This window comes from Phascolarctos cinereus, unplaced genomic scaffold (genome assembly GCF_003287225.1).
Source record: "Phascolarctos cinereus isolate Bilbo 61053 unplaced genomic scaffold, phaCin_HiC Scaffold_8;HRSCAF=390, whole genome shotgun sequence".
Taxonomy (NCBI): domain Eukaryota; kingdom Metazoa; phylum Chordata; class Mammalia; order Diprotodontia; family Phascolarctidae; genus Phascolarctos; species Phascolarctos cinereus.
Window position 1 is genome coordinate 5,279,330 of NW_027556291.1, and position 18,071 is coordinate 5,297,400.

General features: G+C 49.9%; 1 protein-coding gene across 1 annotated transcript in view; it reads right to left on the reverse strand.

The window, feature by feature from the left end:
* The window catches only part of TRPC5 (transient receptor potential cation channel subfamily C member 5), a 73,338-nt gene that overhangs the window by 22,537 nt on the left and 32,730 nt on the right, over positions 1–18,071 (reverse strand). The window contains exons 3-6 of the mRNA XM_078147824.1: positions 14,702–15,038; positions 13,509–13,648; positions 9,171–9,493; positions 1,908–2,103 (exon numbers count right to left, since the gene is read on the reverse strand). Of these exons, the coding sequence (XP_078003950.1) occupies positions 1,908–2,103; positions 9,171–9,493; positions 13,509–13,648; positions 14,702–15,038 (996 nt within the window). The remainder of the gene's footprint in view (positions 1–1,907; positions 2,104–9,170; positions 9,494–13,508; positions 13,649–14,701; positions 15,039–18,071) is intronic.

Here is an 18,071-nt window from a genome sequence, read left to right on the forward strand (position 1 = left end):
TGGCTCACCTATTGCTCTCTTGGGTTTTCTTCTCCTTCATCCAAAGCAGAATTAAGTGAGATAGTGGAATTCAGCCAGGCTCAGGGAGTGGGCTGTCACCTCTATGACTCCCCTGGGCTCTTGAGACCTCAGTGACCAGTATGCTCTTGGCACAGGGCCCCTGCTATGGTGGTGGCAGTCAGCAGCCTCGTCACTAATCCTGATTTGGAACTCTTCTTTCCTAAATCTAGCAGTCTGTTGGGTCACTTGCTAATCAGTCAGTCAGAACATATTTGTGAAGGGTTTACCATGTGCCAGGCTGGAGATACAGTGAAAGGCAAAAACGAGGCCCCTGCCCTCAGAGAGGTCACATTCGAGTAGTAATAACTAGGCACATCCAAGATGTGGCCAGAGCAGATGGAAGGTCATCGGGAGACCAGGAAAGGTGAGACTTGAAGGAAGCCAAGGGAACTAAGACAAAGACTGGGAGTGGAGGGGAGTCAAGGGTGAGGAGAAGGGGAAGGTGAGATGAAGTCAGCTTACGAAAACCTTTCAGTGCCAAACAGAGGAGCTTGTATTGATCCTGGAAGTTACTGAATGTGTGTGTGTGAGAGGGCCATATCTTAAAGGGCAGCTGGATGGTGCAGGGGACAGAGTGCTGGCCAAATGCCCACAATGTCTGCTCAGAGTGCTGGCTGCTCTCCCGCTCAGCAGACAAAGTTTAAAAAGAAGGGTTTCAACATGAGAGCAGAGGAGGAAAGGGATGAGAGGTGGCAGATGGGATTCCTGACGTGGCTCAGGTCGGGGAGTCAGCCGTGCTGTGGAAGAGGAAAGGAAAGCGGCTGACGAGACCGCTGAACACTTTAGGCTCAGCAGTGGAAGGGAGCTCCTTCCAAGGAGGAGGGAGCTGGCCCCTCTAGGAGGAAGCAGCAGCTTGTCCTCCCAGGACAAGGAGGGGTCATGCTGACTGTGGTGTGTGCAGGGCCAGAGGAAGAAGAGGACATCCGTGGTGGCTGCTGAGACAGCAGAGAACAGAGAACCAAGCTGTCTGCCTTGGACAGAGCACCTCCTCAGACTTGCCCACTGAACTCCATATAGCTAATTTGAATGTTAGCAAAGTAACAAATCCTGTCAGCATTATTGGGGAAAAGATGGCAAAATCGTGTAGTTGGCTGGATTCAAATGAGGTGAGTGGCCAGACCTGAAGTACAGTCTGTGGAGGTGCAACAGCCTCGAGTGGGGTCTTGGCCGGTGCTGAGCACGAGCATGTTAGCTAGCTGTGAGCCCCAGCAGAGACAGACTTACAAGCTATGAGGACATAAGGGCCACCCAGCCCTATAGAGATAAGCTTTTAATGTGGGAAGCCTCCCTCAGCCTTAGACTCAGAGCTTCCCACAAGCCTGGATGAGTCTAGGGAGAGAGGAGCCAGAGACCTCACCAGGCCATTTCCCAGCTAAAATGACGGGACAAAGCCTGGCCTAATCGGATTTGCCCGACTGCAGTAGGTTTAGAGCCGGAAGGGATCTGAGAGGCATCTAGACCAACTCTGTCATGTTGCAGACAAGGAAACCGAGGTGGAGAAGGCCTGGACTGGGCTGAGCTCACCCAGGTAAGAAGTGGCTGAGCCGAGTCAGTCCAAGTCCTCTATTGTCAAGTGCAGCCCCAGCCCCATTGCACAGCACTGCCCGTCTTGGTGATCAAAGGGCTGTCAGTAGCAATTTCTTCACTGCTGTTACCTCCCTCAGCAATCAGGCAGACAGAGGAGAAGGTGGCTCACCCCCATTCCAGCCCTAGGCACCAATGTGACAGGCCGCTGGCTGTAGGCCTTGTTAGTGCTAGACACTGCCCATGATGATGGCTGCTATCAAGCAGGCCACCAGAGGCATTTTTAGGTGTGATACAGTGTGAGGCTTGGGCAGTATACTCACGGCGATGAGCTGGTAGGAGTTGTTCATCATTGCAATGAGCATGTTCAGCAGTACCACCAAGGAGATGACGTTATACGTCCCGAACATAGTTGCGCCCACAAATTCAGTGAACTCATGCCTAGCTTTGACATTGGTGACATAGAGATTCAGAAGTCCAAACACTGACCAGAAAAGCGATTGCAGAGTCTCAAAAAGCCTGAAGGACACAGAGAGCATTGTTATCTATTCTCTTAGGCCTCCTTAGGAAAAGGGGGGGGGAAGAGGTGGGGCACAGTCTAATGCCATTCCTCCTAGGGAGGAGCTGGTCCATTCCCTCTGAGCTGGTCATTCTCCGGGCCTGGAATGCATTCCCTCTTTTCCTCCCTCTGCCTCAAAGACCACCTCTCTTTCTATAAGATGCAGCTCAAGCCTGACCCTCTAGATGAAGCCTTTCCTGACTCCACTCTGCGAAAAGAAAGACCTTAAAATCAAAACCTCCCCACCCCTTCCCAACTCGACTGAAACTCACTCTTCCCCCCTCCCAACTTGAAAACCCCTTAATCTTCCCTCCAATTAGAAATCAGATTATCTAATTTTGTATCCTGTTGTTTTAATTAATTGGTCATATTTGATTATTTTTAACACAAAAAAATCTGTCTCACTCTGTATTCAGGGCCTTTGGAACTGTTTGGGGAGTCCATCGACCTGTGTGTTACGCCCGTTTTGCTAATAAATCGTGTACCTCGGATTGTGTTCCTGTCATTATAAATTCTCCACTGCACCTGCCTGCTTGCTGTCACCTGCCAGCACCTTCCCCCCAAACTCCTTTGGGCAGACTTGTATTGATCACACTATGTTGGGCAGACTCTACATACTTGGATATGGCCTGGTTGCCTTCCTGATTAGAATGTAAATTCCTTGAGAGCAGGGATTGTTTCATCCTTTGGACTTGTATCTGCAGTGCCTGGCACACAGTAGATGATTAATAAATGCTTGGTGAATGATTGAAGGATTGACAAGCTTGAGCTACTTTGACTCTTAAGGATGTTTGCTTTGCTCCTCCCCCCACACACACATGGGGAAGGGGAGCTGGTCATTCTAGGCCTCAGAGGGCTTTCCTCATTGCATTGAGTCTCCCCTCATCCCAAACCCTCTGTTTCCCACAGATAGCATCTTTTCATTGCCCCTGCCACACCTCTGCTCCTGCTTTTCTTCCGGTTTGGCGTGCCCTCCCCTCTTTGGCTCAGGCATAGGACAGTAACTGCAGTTCAAGCTAGAAGCTGTTCAGTGTGGGAAGAGCCAACTTTGTGCTGGCATCGGTCTCATGGCCCAAAACAAGGATGGATAGGAGGACCACAGCAGATGTAGAGAGAGTCACTCCAGGTGCAGGAATGGGGGAAGCCGAGGCCAAGGTAGATAGGAAGGCCACGCCTTAGAGAAGAAGAAGTAGCCTGATTCAGGGTCTGGCTTAAGAGGAAAACAAAGGCCTTTGGACCTGCGCTCCTCCTAGGTTTGTGATGATTGCATGGCTGTCACGGCTATAGCTTGGCCTCTGCTGAATCTCAGCTCCTCCTTGCCTTCCTCTCAGCAGGGGGCTGTTCTATCTAGGGCATGGCACTCGAGGAGGCTTGCAAACTGCAGCTGAGCCAGTGGGCGCAAACCAGTGACACCAGCACTGTCACTGCTCGCTTGGTGGGGGTTTTCAGCACTGCCGCCAGCCCCCTGTGGCCCTTCTTGAGCTCCGCAGCTAGAATGAGGGACAGCCTTTGCCCAATGCTTTCCAGTGAGGAAGACCCCCTTCCCTCCCACCCCATGTGCTGCCTCAGCAGCCCATTCATTTCTCTTTTGGAATGTTCTGTGGGATAGGAAGTTTTTCCTGACATTCCTGACATGGAGCCCAACTTAGCCTTACCACTGCTGCTGGTTCTCTCCTCTCTGTCCGAGCAGTCCTACACGCAGGACTCCCCGCGTGGACTGTCTCGGGGCCCATCCAGTCTTTCAGGGAAGGGTCTGATAAAGCTCTTTGATATGTGACTGACCTAAGGGTTTTTTTGGTGAGGCAGTCGGGGTTAAGTGACTTGCCAGGGTCACACAGCTAGTAAGTGTCAAGTGTCTGAGGTCACATTTGAACTCAGGTCCTCCTGACTCCAAGGCAGAGCTCTATCCACTGCACCACCTCACTGCCCCTACCCAAGGGGTTCTTCCTAGGGTTCCTAGGAGCATTGATTTGGTGGAGTTTAAGGCACTAGACAGCAAGGGGAGAGGGGCAGACACAGGAAGCAGATTGTTAGTCTCTGGAGCACCAGCTCAGTGGCCATTTGCTCCACAGGATTTAAAAGACTGTCATGTGCAATAATAATGGCTCTATTAGCTAACATTTGTATAGTGCTTACTATGTGCCAGGCAACCTATGCTAAGTACTTTACATATATTATCTCACTTGATCCTTACAGTGACCCTGAGAGTAGGTGCTCTTATTTTTCCCATTTTACAGATGAGGAAACTGAGGCAGAGGTGAAGTGACTTGCTCAGGGTCAGATGGCTAGGTAGTTTCTGGGCTGGATTTGAACTCAGATCTTCCTGACTCCAGGCCCAACACTCCATACTATGGTGCACCCTAGACGCCCTCAATTCCCTAGCTGTGGAAGAGGGATTAAACTTGTTTTTCTTGACCCTGAGGGCAGAACCAAAAGTAATGGGTAGAAATTGCAAAAAGCCCAATTGAGGCTGGGTGTCAGGAAAGTCTCCCACTCCAAAGTGGAATGGGCTGCCTTTGGAGATGGTGGGCTCTTGTCCCCCACAGGTCTTTGAAAGGAGGCTAGCATTTTCCTTCAGTTATAGGTTCGACTAGACCATCTCTCAGGGTAAATCTGGCACATGGGAAAAAACTGGGCTGTATCAGATACCTAGTGGCTGATAGGAAAAGTGCCGAGAGCAGGGACAGAGAATGTTCCATTCTGGCCTCCAGACCTCAGGGCCATGGTGGCTCTCCACAAGGCTGAGAGGCCTCCACAGGGAGATGTCAGAGCTTGAAGATGACATCAGAAGGATTGGAGGGGGTGCCTTCCAAAGCCTGTTCTCAATGATCAGGTACAGGATAGCTAAGAAGAGATAGGATCAGGCAGCTAGGATTCAAGAGGCCTTAGAGGTCATTTGGTCAGCCCCCCTCATTTTACAAATGAGGAAACTGATGTCTAGGGAAGGGAAGTGTCTTACCCAAGGTCACAGAGATATTGAGTGACGAGCAGGATTTGAATCCACATCCCAACTCCAAATTCAGTGCTCTTTTCACTGTACCATGCCACGCACTGTTCAGAACTAGGGAGGTCTAATAACAAAATGTCTTCACTGCCCTTGATACTTTCAGAGAGAACTGGCAGAACTTATCACTGCCACTGAGATCAGAGAGATCAAGGAAAACAGGAGGATTTTGATAAGATGGAGAGTCTCCAGATGAGGGCAACCAGCTGGTGAAGGGCCTCGAGGGCAAACTTAGGAGGGTCAGAGATTTAGAACTAGAAGGGCCCTTGGAGGAGACTGAGAGCCAGAGGGTCACACAGGGACTAAGTGGCAGAGGGCAGATTTGAACTCGGTTTTCCATGCCAGGCTGCCAGCTGTGTGTGAGCCCTCCTCCTAGGTCACTTCATACTTAGATAATGTCAGCCAAACTTCCCAGCAATGGGAGCTGTCTAGGAGTGGAATGGGCGGCCTTAAGAAGTAATGAGGTTGGTGCCGTTGCTGGAGATGCCCAAGGAGAGGTGGGAGGACAGCTTGGCAGTTTGTTAGGAGCTGCTGCAGTGAAAACAGGAAGCCCTAAGGGTTGGCATTAAACCAACTCAAAAGCACTAAGGAAATGTTAGGAAATGAGCAAGGCTAAGTATGGAGAGGAGTGTCACACTTGGAGTGAGGGACCCGGATTCAAATCCCGGTCTCTGGGCCTCAGGCTCTTCCTTTGGAAAAAGGAAGGGATCAGACTAGCTCTTGATCCTTTCTCTATTTACTTGCCACCAAACCAAGGCCTTTTCTGCAGCCACTGCTTAGTAACACAGTCAGGAGATGGATTAAAAATGCAGAGGGGTGGAGCACAGGAGGGGGAAGGCAATCACATTCAAACTTTTGTGCACCCCAAATAATTAATTTAATTAATTGAGGCCAAGCCAAGGAGAGGGGCCTCTCACTTGGCCAGGCGCTGGTACTGGGTGGCAGCAGCTCCTGCTCTCAGGCCCCCAGCTGTAATTTCCTGTGTGACAGGTGCCCATTGTTGTCAGTTGTCCTGCTGGGCATGTGATGGGCACACAATGGCAGCCAGTGTCAGGGCTGTTACAAATCACTGAGCCAAGCTCCCCTTAAACAGTGAATAAACTTCCTAAGTGTGGGCTGCATAAAAGGGTACTTAGGCAGGGGGCTAGCCTCCCATTCACGTGCCCCCTGCCAGCTAATGCCTTGATGGGAACAAATGGCACTTCCTGGGGTTTGAACCCCCACCCAAGTACTTTGGGGGAGCCCAAGCTGAGGGGAGGAGATGTGACCCCACAGCCACTGTGGGGAGGATTGTGGACAGCAGTGCCTAGCACCAACAGACTTACTTGAGGCCGCTGTTCAGAGGCCAGGGGGTTAACACAAGCTTTGCTCCCTTTCTTGTAATCCTATTTGGTCTATGCCTTTGGTTCCTAGAGCCAAGGCTGTCCTGCAGCTTAAAAGGGCTGGGCTGGAGGCAAGATGGTACCAGGGTTGGCAGAACCCCAAGAGGACCTTCCCCAGATAACCACTGGGCCCAATTCACATGAAGAGGAGATGGCAAATGAAGACAGTGCAACCCTGGCTAAAGAGAAGTTCCTTCCTATAAGAGGCCAGTCCTCATTCCCCCAGCTATCTCCCATTCAATGATTTTGCTTATATTTTCTACTTCCTTATCTGTGATCTCTTTGTTTTCTCCCTGGTAGGCTGTAAGTGCCTTGAGGGCAGGGGTTTTCATTTTGGTCTTTGTTTTTCCTGTGCCTTGCACCTGATTGAATTCAAAGAGTGGGGTCCACTGCTTGGAGTCAGAAGACCTGGCTTTGTCCAACCTTATACATAGATATTCACGTCCCCAAGTCACCTAATGTGCTGTGTGATCTTCAGTGAGTAATTTGCCCTCTCAGATTTAGAGCTGGAAGGGGCCCCCAAGGTCATGCAGTCCACTCACTTCATTAGTCAGTCAAAAAGCATCTATTATGCGTGTACTGTGCACCAGTCACTGTGAGTGAGTGATCAGAGAGAGTCCTTTGTCCATTGGATACAAATACAGAAAATTGAAACAATCTCAGATTTCAAGGAACTTACCTCACACATGAGGAAAACTGAGGCAAGGTGACTTTCCCACCATCACACACTGAGTACCCAGCCGATTCAGGGTTCCAACTCAGGTCTCTGCTTCCAAAGTCACCTCTGCTAAACTCTGCTACCTGCTAAGGATCTCTCCAAGGTCCTTACATCCCATCAGCCCCAATCCCTCGGGGATATGTATGTAAATGATTGACTTGTCTTGGTTAAAGAGCTGAGGGGTACCCTTTATGCTTTCCCACACTGGTCTTCCTCCTCCGGGGTGGTTCATGAAGATCCCTAGGCCTCAGGAAGGGACCAGTGCCTGCTGGGATATAGGATCATGCTTGGACTTAGCATTCTGTCTACTTTGCTGACTTGACTTGGGATTCTTTTCTCATTGCTTGCCTGAAATAGCATTTGTCAAACTGGAGTACAGAGAAACTGCAACTGTCCTGGCAGCTGGAGGGGTCCAGGAAGGCAGAGCTTCCTATGAGCAGAGGCTGACCAGCAAAGTACAGCGAGATTAGCAAAAGGTCTGGGTGTGCTCTGGCCACTAGGCCCTGAGAGCAGTAGAGGGACTGGGTGTGCCATGGATGCCAAACCTGGAGTGTCAGATATAGTAAGGGGCCTGGTTGACAGAGGCTCTGCCTCTCCCTTTCCCTAGCAGGGTTGGGAGGCTCAGGGAGGGAGCACTCTCAGCTACCACCCCTCTTCTGGGGCCTTCCCTTTGACTTGCACAGCTAACTCCTAAAGGAGACCAATGGCCATTCCATTCTAAGGGCTCTCAGCACACTCATTCCTGGGCTATATTCTCCCTTTTCTATGGGGTAAAGGCACTGGGCTTGGGTCACCCCACTCCATCTATTGGTTAAGCTCTGAATGGGGAAGTTGGCTCTGCTAGAGACCTGTTCAAAGAAGCAGGACAGCCTTGGCTGCAATTTCACTCAGTGGGCTGCCTTTCTGAGTCATAGAAATAATCCAGCCCCAGCAGTCCATTCATTGCCTTCAAAGACAAAGGAAATGACTAACATGTCTAGATCTGGCTTTCCAGCAGAGAGAGAGAGAGAGAGAGAGACAGAGAGATGGAGTAGGAGATGAGAGAGACAGAGAGAGAAAGTGAGAGAGGGAGAGACAGACAGAGAGGAGGGAGAGAGAGACACACACACACAGATGGAGCAAAGAGGGAAAGACAGAAAGGAGGGGCAAGAGACAGACAGAGAGATAGAGACAGAGAGGGAAAGAGCCAGCCAGACAGAGAGAGACAGACACAGACAGACAGAAACAGAGAAACAGAGAGACTCCTTGTAGTCTGAAAAATGTTCTGGTTTTTCTGGACCTCTGAAAGCTAGAATTTTCTATTCTAAGCTAGAAATATCCAATTTCCTGGCTGATTGCCATATCCTTTGCCTGTGACTTCAGGGATGGTAAACCAGGGAGACCTACTTTCAAGAGGGTCCGTTCACCCTGTCAAGTGCCTGAGCTGCTGTGACTGTCAAGAGACCAAGCTGCCCTGGTCTTGGGGCAACCTTGAATGCCCTACAAGTCCTAGGCCACTAAGGACTCTCCTTTGCTGAGGATCCCTGGTGGCATCCCTCTCCTATCATACTTTAGAGGTATTAGCTCAAGCTGTAATTCAGAGGTGCCAGGAGCTCACTGGATGTCCTTCCCTTCACTGGGCCAAATAAAAGGTCCACTTGCTTCCAATATTGACTGGCTTGTCCATATAGTTCTTCTGTCCATCCAGCCCTTTGGCTTCAGCCATGGACTCTGGCACTCTGCCTCCAGCCCTTTCTGTTCCAACCCCCCTCAGCTTCCCCACAACTCTGGCCCTGATCCTTAGGGCTCCATTTTCTTGAAGCAGTAGCAAACAGATGGTTGACCAGGAGTCATCTTGAAGCTCCCCCCAGGGCCAAGAGGAAAAGGCTAAGGAAAGAGGACAGGAAAGGGAGAGAGGCAGGGCCAAGGGCCTGGTGCTCTTACGTGGAGAAGGCGTTGTTCTGTTTCTCACAGCGGATCCCCTTGCAGTTATCAGGCTCATCAGAGGCTCTGGTCTCATAATAAAAGTAAAGCTGGTTCAGTCCATTGGCAAAAGCCAGCAGGACCAGGCAGTAGATAAAGAGGAATTTGAGGATGTCAAGCAACATGCGCCCCAAGGAGATCTGCAAAGGCCCTAGGTGGGAGTTGGCTGTGAACAGGGATATGAGGCGCAAGGAACTTAAAATGTTGGAGATTGCAAAGAGGGCTTCTGCAATCAGGGTTGGGTGCCACATTTCCCATTCCTCCCTGGGACGAGAACCATTGTACTGAAAGAAATAATAAAGGCAGACAGTGAGCATTTGTGTGGCCATCCCACTCTCCTCCCCAACACTAATGCCCGTGCATAAACCAGGCAACCATGTACACAGTAATGCCCCAACAGTCAATGCCACAGACACTCTTTCCACCACTTCAACCAAGGAGGCCCTCACTAATCCTCTCCCCAGGGCCAACCTCCTGGAATGGAAGGGCTTTATCAATGGTAGAGTATGCATGCTCTGTGCGTCCATGGCACAGCTCTGCCTGGGTTCGGCCTCAGTACTCCAACTGCCTTATCTGGAAAATGGAGGTAGCAACACTTTTGCTACCCCCCTAACAAGATTCTGGTGGGAAAGCTCTTGGCCAACCTCAAAGTATCATAGGGAGGTGTTATTAGAGGCAGTATGGAAAGAACGCTGGGCTTGGAAGTGAGGAGATGAGTTCAAATCCTCATTCTGCTATTTACTCCCTGTGTGCCCTTGGGCAAGTCACTTCTCTTTGGGCCTCAATTTCCTTATCTGTAAATGAGTGTGGGTGTTAGAATTAGATGATCTCTAAGGTTCCTTCTAGCTTGAAACAAGCTGGCTCCAGTGCTCACTACCTACATGACCTCAGCCAAGTCCTTTCTCTCTGGCTCTCAGTTTTCTCATCTGTAAAATGGGGGCAACAGTATTTGCATTTCCTAACTTCCAAGAGTATTGTAAGGAAAACACTTTATAAAGCCGAAAGTGCTTTAGAAATGTCATCTTGATTATTCTGGGATAGAATGATGACACTACTGAGTCCAGTCTAGGTGTGAATTCTACCCCTGCCACTCCCTGAGAGTGTGACTGTGGGCAAGTCACTTCATTTCTCAGAGAAGGAGTATGGCCCAATGGAAGGAATCTGGACAGGGAGTCAGAAGGCCAGGATGCGCTCCAGCCCCAGCCCTTTCTCTGGAACTTTCCTGGGCCTCACTTGGCTTGACGAATGCTAAGGTCCCTTCTAGCTACAAATTGATTACCCTCCCCACAACCCCAGCATTCCAGGCAACTCTCTCAGACTCTACAATGGATTGCCAAACAACATCAGTGCAGGGAGTCCCCACACATGGAATTACCCACACTGATGAAGGCCGTCACGGGCCTGCCCTGACCCCTGCCATTACTGTGGCCCTACTTTTCATCATGACCTTTGGAACACCATAGGAATGCCAGCCATTGGTGATTTAGGTCTGGCTTTAGCTGCTGTGTGCCCCCACTGAAGACAGCTAATGCCTGCCCCCTCCACTTTTCAGATTTCATTAAGTATCATGCTCTTCGGAGCCTTTTGGAGTCTCTAGACTGGGCAGGATGCTGAGCCTAGGGTCCATGAACTTGTTTTCATATTGTGATCACAGAGAATTGGTCTCTGCTATCATCCTCTGTATTTTCTGCATTTAAGCAAATGATGCTAAGAAGGGGTCTGTAGGCTTCACCAGACCGCCGTCCAAGGGAGTCCAGGACACAACAAAGGGGAAGAACAAAACTGTTGCAGAAATCTGGGGCCCAGCTGATCACCTTGATGGAAAGAGGCATTCTGGGGTGGGTGCTGCCTTTAAGCCCTTCCCAAATCTGAAACATCCCAGTTGCAGAGGACAGACCATACACGATGCCCTTCCTCAGTTGCATCTGGGCAGCTGCTTCCTCTTCCCCTGTGCCTTGTGGTCCCAAGCACAGAGGGAGCTGCCTTTTACGCTCACCCTCTGATCAGAGCCTGGGAGTTGGGACAATGTGGCCAAGTGTTCACTGGGGCCATGACAGCTGTACCAGGGAGACCATGCTGACTTTACAGAGGAGGACATGAGCCCAGAGGGCAGGAACCTGCCCAAGGCCAAACCGAGAATGATAGCAACAGGAGCAACTTCCTAGAGGGTTTAGCCATTTGCCACACACTCGTGTGCCAACTCTGAGTACCCTAAAGGCTCCGGGAGGGCAGGGCCCAGCTTTTTTCTGATCTTTGCACCCCCAGGCTCCATCACAGCACGCAACAGGTGCTTAGCTGGCTCAAGCAGTGCTATGAGCATTACTCCTGTTTGATAGAAGAAGTAGCTGAGGCTTAGCAAATGACAGATGTAGGAATCACAGTTTGTTCAGAAAGGTCATTGATGATTGGAGGCCAAAAGGGGGGGAAGGGCCTGGTCTCCAGTTCAGGCCATGGGGGAAGCTAAGACTCAGGGAGGGCATGACAGTCACTTCCAAGGATTTGTCATGTGGAACAGGGATTGACCCCAGAGGGGAGAGCCAGGAGTGACGGGCTGAAGGCTGAACAGCAGGAAAAGCCTGCCAAGAGACTTGTCCAAAGTGCAAACTGACTCTGGAATTCTTGGATTCTGTGACCTCTGCCCTGCCTCCCTCTTAGCTCACTGGCCTCCACACAACTGGCCTCATAGTGAAATGCATTCTATGTCAGGATGGAGAAGTACTGAGAGCCAGGTAACTCAGCCTGCCAGCTCTTCCAATCAGATCCTTCTAGGTCTATGCTGCAAACTCAAAAACACGTCAAGGCTGTGGGCATAAGGGAATGGCCACTCAGAGAGGAAAATGAAGGGGTTAAGTGACAAACCTTTGACAAATCTTATGAGTGTGTGTATCCAAGAGCTGTAACTAGGATGGGCCACTGGAGCTTTGTACCCTGACTTCCATTCATATTCAGCCACGTTCTTTGGTGACATTGAATCTTTTATTCCCCACAAATGATATGCAAAGAGCAGGAGAAAGCCAGGCAGAAAGAGGCAAGCTCTGGCTAGAAAAAGTTCAGGAATCTCAACAGTCAGCAGAGTATGGGAAAAATGCAAGGATGAAGGTATGGTGGGGTTGGGATAGCTCTAGGGGGAGAGGAAGAGAAAGGATTTAGGGAGATGGCTCTGGGGGGATGGAGGGGAAGCTAAACTGTGCCAGCAGGGAGGGAAACAAATTCCCTGGCTTCCAGGGAATTTGCTAAGGGAGGCTCTCTGAGTCCAGTGAGGTCATGCATCACCCCTGGAAGATCAAAATTCTGGGTGTGAGGTCACTTGATCCCTTGCTTCAGTTCACCCTGGGGCTTCTGGGAAAGTCCTTCCTAAGGCCAAAATATTTGTCAGTTGTCAGCCATGTTTCCTGCTTTGAGGGATTTCTTCATCCATGAGTGGCTGCACTGCTGAGTTGGGGCAATAAGGACTTTCATGTTTGCCCAGGGCCTCATGCTTGTTGGACTGCATGAGAGACCTCAAGAGGTGATATGATTTGTTTAGAGTCGCTCAGCTCTTAGGTGTCAGAGGTGGGATTTGAACCCAGCTCTTTCTACCTCTGTCCCCTACACCATGCTGCCTCTCAGCCTCTGTCATTTATGCCATCTGTGCTATCTAACAATCAAATGCTGGCCAATATTCCCTCTACAGAAGGTGATGGTGGTATCACCACCACCACCACCTGACACACAGCTATCAAAAGTTTACAAAGGCCTCTAAAGATAATATCTTATTGTCAACCCCATTTTACAAATCATATGTGGCCCACCAGGCCCTGTTTCCTCACCCAAAGGGAAGGAGACAACTGAGGCTATGTCCTATAGAATCTGGCTCCCAGAATTTGTTGTTAGAGAAATCGAGGTGGAGCGGGGTGAGAGGGTGGCTGCCCTGGATGACCTCATGATTGGCCACCCAAATATAGGAATTCATGGCAGACTTCCTTAGCCCATTCACTGCTGCCCAAGCAGCTGGCTACAGCCCAGCACAATGTAAACTCTTGGAAGGCAGGGAGTGTTTGGGTTTTGTTTTTCTGTCCCCAGTGCTGAGCACATAGTAGGTGAATCATTAATTGGACTGAATTTCCCTGATGGGGAGCTGAAAGCTGGGGCTTAAGAGGCTGTTGATACATTTTCTCTGAGACCCAGATCCTGCCTCTCCCCTCCCCAACTCACCCCCTCCCTAACTTGCCCTCCTCCCCAAGTGCTAAGGCTTAAAATGGAAGAATTCAAAGCCACCTTGCCTGACACATTTGTTAAGAGACAGAGATGACAAGATACCTTGACGTAGGCAACAATTTTCAGTGAGATTGTTGCCAGATAGAGTGAGTTCATGGCAAAATCCATCAGGTTCCACCAGTCATGGATGTACTCATTGAAGCCACCATCCCACATCTCCTTAATTTCTCCCCAAATGAAACCTGAGGGAAAGGTGGAAAAAGATATTATTTCTAAAGCAGCAACCAAGCAAAGTCTTCACAAGAGGATGACGGGAGAGGCAAATGAAGTTGGTGATTTATGAAAAGTTTGAGAACTCCCTTGGGGCTCTAGAACCAGGCTCACAAGCTCCATTCAGTTGATGGCAGGCAGGCTGTGGACTTCATATAACCTCCATGAGTGACAAACCCATTGATGGCTACCCTTGGAGCCCCACTAGAGATGGTGGGATTCTCTTACAAGGGGCAGGGGATGGGCCAGGACAGCCTAGGAAGAGCAATCACCCAATTAATGGAATTTCTGAGGTGGCAAAGAGACCACTAGGCCTCCTCTCCCCATTGAATGATGCCAGAAATTCCACCATTAGCACTTGAGCCCATTTGTGGGGGTGCATACTCTCTGGTGGGCTACTAAACAACTTGTGGTAATTTGCTTCTGAGTGTGAAGGAAGCTGCTGAAAGTCGGCCAGGTTACTGATGCTAGGATTCCAGCTTAACTGCCCAGTCACACATCAAAGTGATGATAGCCAGCCTTCCCTTTCAGCAGGGGTGGGGCGGCAGGCCCTTTGCTGAGCTTCACACACAGAATCTCGGACCTGGAAGGGACTTCTGTGGCCATTTACTCTAACCTATCCTTGAACATGATTCCCTCCACAATATTCCTGAAAGGAGGTTTGAGCCCATTGAGACAGCTCTGATTGCCATCCAGCCTAAATCTGTCTCTGCAGTCCTGCCTTCACTCCTCGCTATGCTCCTACTTCTGCCTTGGGGAGCCCAGAACAATCCCCTTTCCATACGACAAGTGTTTGAATACTCGAGGACAGCTAGCACGTCCATCCCTTGCTCACCACTCTTAGCCCCCAATCTTCTCTTCTTGCGGATAAACAGTTTCTTCAACTTCCTGCTGAGCTTGGTCAGTAGGAGCCTGTCAGCTCCCTCCTGGCATGGCTATGCTGGGAGGCTGGAATGTGGAGCCCAGGTCAATGAAGGTCTTGGCTGGAAGGAGCTGTTGGGTAACCTGATCTCTCAGTGACTTACCTAGAACCCAAGGCAGTATCATCCACTCCACCACAGTGGGTGGTGGCCCCTGCACATGCAGGTCTGTCCTGACTATGTGCTGGGACGCCAGGAGCAGCATGAAGAGGAAGGTCAGGTAGGAGGCCGTGTGGCAGATAAACTTGATAAATGGTTTTTTGATGAAGAGTCCAAGGTTGCTCCTGGGGGCAACCAAGTAGGCTATAGACAGCATGGGGAATAGAAGGCCAATGGTGATGCAGGTCAACATCTTGACTCCCCAGTGTCTACGCCGCCAGCCTGGGAAACCATCATACCACAGTGTGGCCAGCAGCTGCTGGCAGTTTGGCTGAGCAACAAACTGAAAAGAGAAGAGGCAAAGTTAGGTGTCAAAGATACCATGGGAGGCTCTCTCCACCTCCCCCTCCCCGCCCCAATAGTCTCCAGACTAGGATTGTGTGTCTAGGACTTCTCGGCCTGTTTTGCATCAAGAATGACTTTGTAGGGGGCAGCTAGGTGGTGCAGTGGATAGATCACCAGCCCTGGAGTCAGGAGGACCTGAGTTTAAATCTGGCCTCAGATACTTGACATATACTAGCTGTGTGACCCTGGGCAAGTCACTTAACCCCATTGCCTCACCAAAAAACAAACAAAAAACAAACAAAAAGAATGGCTTTATAGGCCCAGCTAGAGGATTGAGTTTTCTCCACAAGTAATTCTATTTCTATTAACCACCACAACAATAAAAAGGCACCATGTTCAAATTTCTCCCTTGGCATTTTTCCTGACTGTTCACTATAGCATGAAAATGGAGGAGTGGAATGGAAGCTGGTTCTGGAGGGCCTTGGCCTGGTTTTGCCTTCATTTGGGGGTATGTGCCCGTAAGGTAAAAGGCAGAGTGAGTGAACTGTGGGCCAGGAAAGCAGAATCTGTTGCCAGTGACCCAAGGAGGGCCCTGCTCCCTGTTTTCCCTTTGCCATTGCATGCAGTAAGGCTGACCAAAACCCAAGATACCTGAGACTTCCCTAGACTAGCCCCATCTTGCCAATCTGATGACCATGGTGACAGGAGGAAGAGCCATTTCAGTAATCCTCCTCTCTGTTTAGCTCAGTGTCCTCTACTGTGGGCTCTTCCCCTTGTCCCTGGGCATAGTCTTGTGGATTGGGTTCGATTAGAAGCTGTTGGAGGACTCAAGTCTCCGTGTGAAACAAAGGGCTTGGTCATGGCCACTGTTGCTGGGTCAGTGAAGACTTCAATCCTTGCCATCACTGTCAGAGTGCTTCTTAACTTTCTCAGGTGGGATCCTGGCAGTCAGAGGCTGCAGGGGCCTGATAAACAGGGACACAGCCCATACAGGAGACTGACTGGGAGGGGAAAGTGAGAGGTTCTCATTTTCTCCTTTGCTGTCATTCCTCCTAAGTCATTCCTCAGACATTCCTTGTGGACACCAATCAGCTACTGGGCAGCAAGACTGCCCTCCAAAAGACACACGCTGAGAAAAAGCACACTCCAGGGCAGGAACAAGCCAGTGCTGGTGGCGTGCCCTCTAGCCAGCTTCTCCCTTGGTTTCCAGTGGGATTTGGAAAGCTCTTTGGGCGGAAGTCACTGAATTCAGCTCCCTTGCAGTCTGCCTTCTATTCCATAGCCTCCCTAGTCTAGACAAATGACAAAGAGGGGTGGAAAATGTGTGGGGCCAAAATTATAATAGCCTATAGGAGACTCAGTGAGATTTTATTTAAAGGCAGTCTACAAAATGTCAGTGATTAATAATTAAAGACTCATTGACTTCACGGGGGATCCTCCAGCTGCTACTTCCTAGCAAGTGGCTCAATTGGAGACTGCAGTGTCAACCATTGAACTGCGATTGTGCCTAGATCCTGCTTCCCACGCACATTAGCTCCCGGCCAGCCACCAGGCAGTTGAAACAATCACTCCTCTCCTTAGTTTTAAGCCCAGGAAACTGTCCCACTCTGCCCAACAACTAAGCTGAACTGAACCAACCCTTTCTTTCAGTTAATTTCAAGAGAATGGCTCTAGGAAGAAGGGAATTCCACTGCTGCTGTCCATGGTACTAAAAATGTCTGCATCTTGTTCTCCCCACTCCACCCCCATGGCTTTCCCTCTGCCCTCTCCATCTCTTCACATCATCCCAACACATAGTCAGCCCACATTCGCCCTCCTCTCATCTTGGTAAAGAATAAGATCTTGAAGAGTCTAGCTACATATCCATCCAAGCCTCACTAAGGTGGAAGAAATGGGGAATTTGCCCAATTTTCTGGCAAGGCCACTGGATCTGGCTACAGAAGGCCTGGGTTTTAGTCCTTGCTTTGGCATTGACCTTCTCTTTGACCTTGGGCAAGTCTTTCCTAGTCTCTGGGTCTCCATTTCTGCATCTTTTAGATAAATAGTTTCTTAAGGTCCTTTCCAGCTCTCAGCCCCTTTGATCCTGAGGTGAAGAGAGTTCCATATGTGAAAGTGGCCATTTTGGCTGAGAACATCAAAATGAGAGTCAGTAGAAGGCCTGAGTTTTAGTCCTAGCTTTGGCACTAATTTGCTCTGCTTGGACAAGTCTTTCCTCTCTCTGGGCCTCAGTTTTCTCCTATGTAAAATGAGAGGATTGACCAAATTGTTTTCAACTTTAAAGCCCTGACCTTGGGCTAAGAAACACAGGCTTATTACATTCCTGCTTCCCCTCTGAGATGAGTGACCATTCCAGTCCTCTAGCATGGCTACTAACATCCCCCACCAGACTGAGTCCTGAAAGCCACTAACTCTTGAAGCAGTTTGCTTTAGAATTTGTTTATAGCCATTTTTAGAGGCATTTGGAGGGGTTTAGGAGAGAGCTCAAGCAAGTCACTGCTTTTACTCCACCATCTTGGCTCCGCCCCCTCTTGAAGCAGTTTGGCAGCACAGTGAATAGAGGCCTGGGCCTGGGGTCAGGAAGATCAGAATTCAAATTCAGCCTCAGACACATCCCAACTGTGTGACCCTGGGCAAGTCACTTAACTGTAAAATGGGGAGAATAACAGCACCTATTTTGCAGGGTTGTTGCGAGGATTGAATGAGATAAGAAGTGTAAAGCACTTGGCACAGTGCCAGGCGGACAGTCGATTATTTCTGTTTGTCTCTCTCTTCCTCTCCTTCTCCCTCCCCTTCCATCTGAATGTGGGAGACATCTTGGGAGCTGTCTGCCCCTCCTGGGTCTGCTATTCATTTTACTGCCCATTTATCCTGGTCCTGGCCAAGTCCCTGGGGCCAGTATTTAAACTGGCAGCATCCATCTTTTCTTGCCTTGGTCCTGGTTTGGCAGTAGATTGGGATTCTGACAGGACTGGGGGAAGGGGGAAGAAGGTTGATATCTTTGCTGTTTCTCCCGCCAGAAGCAGTGCTAGAC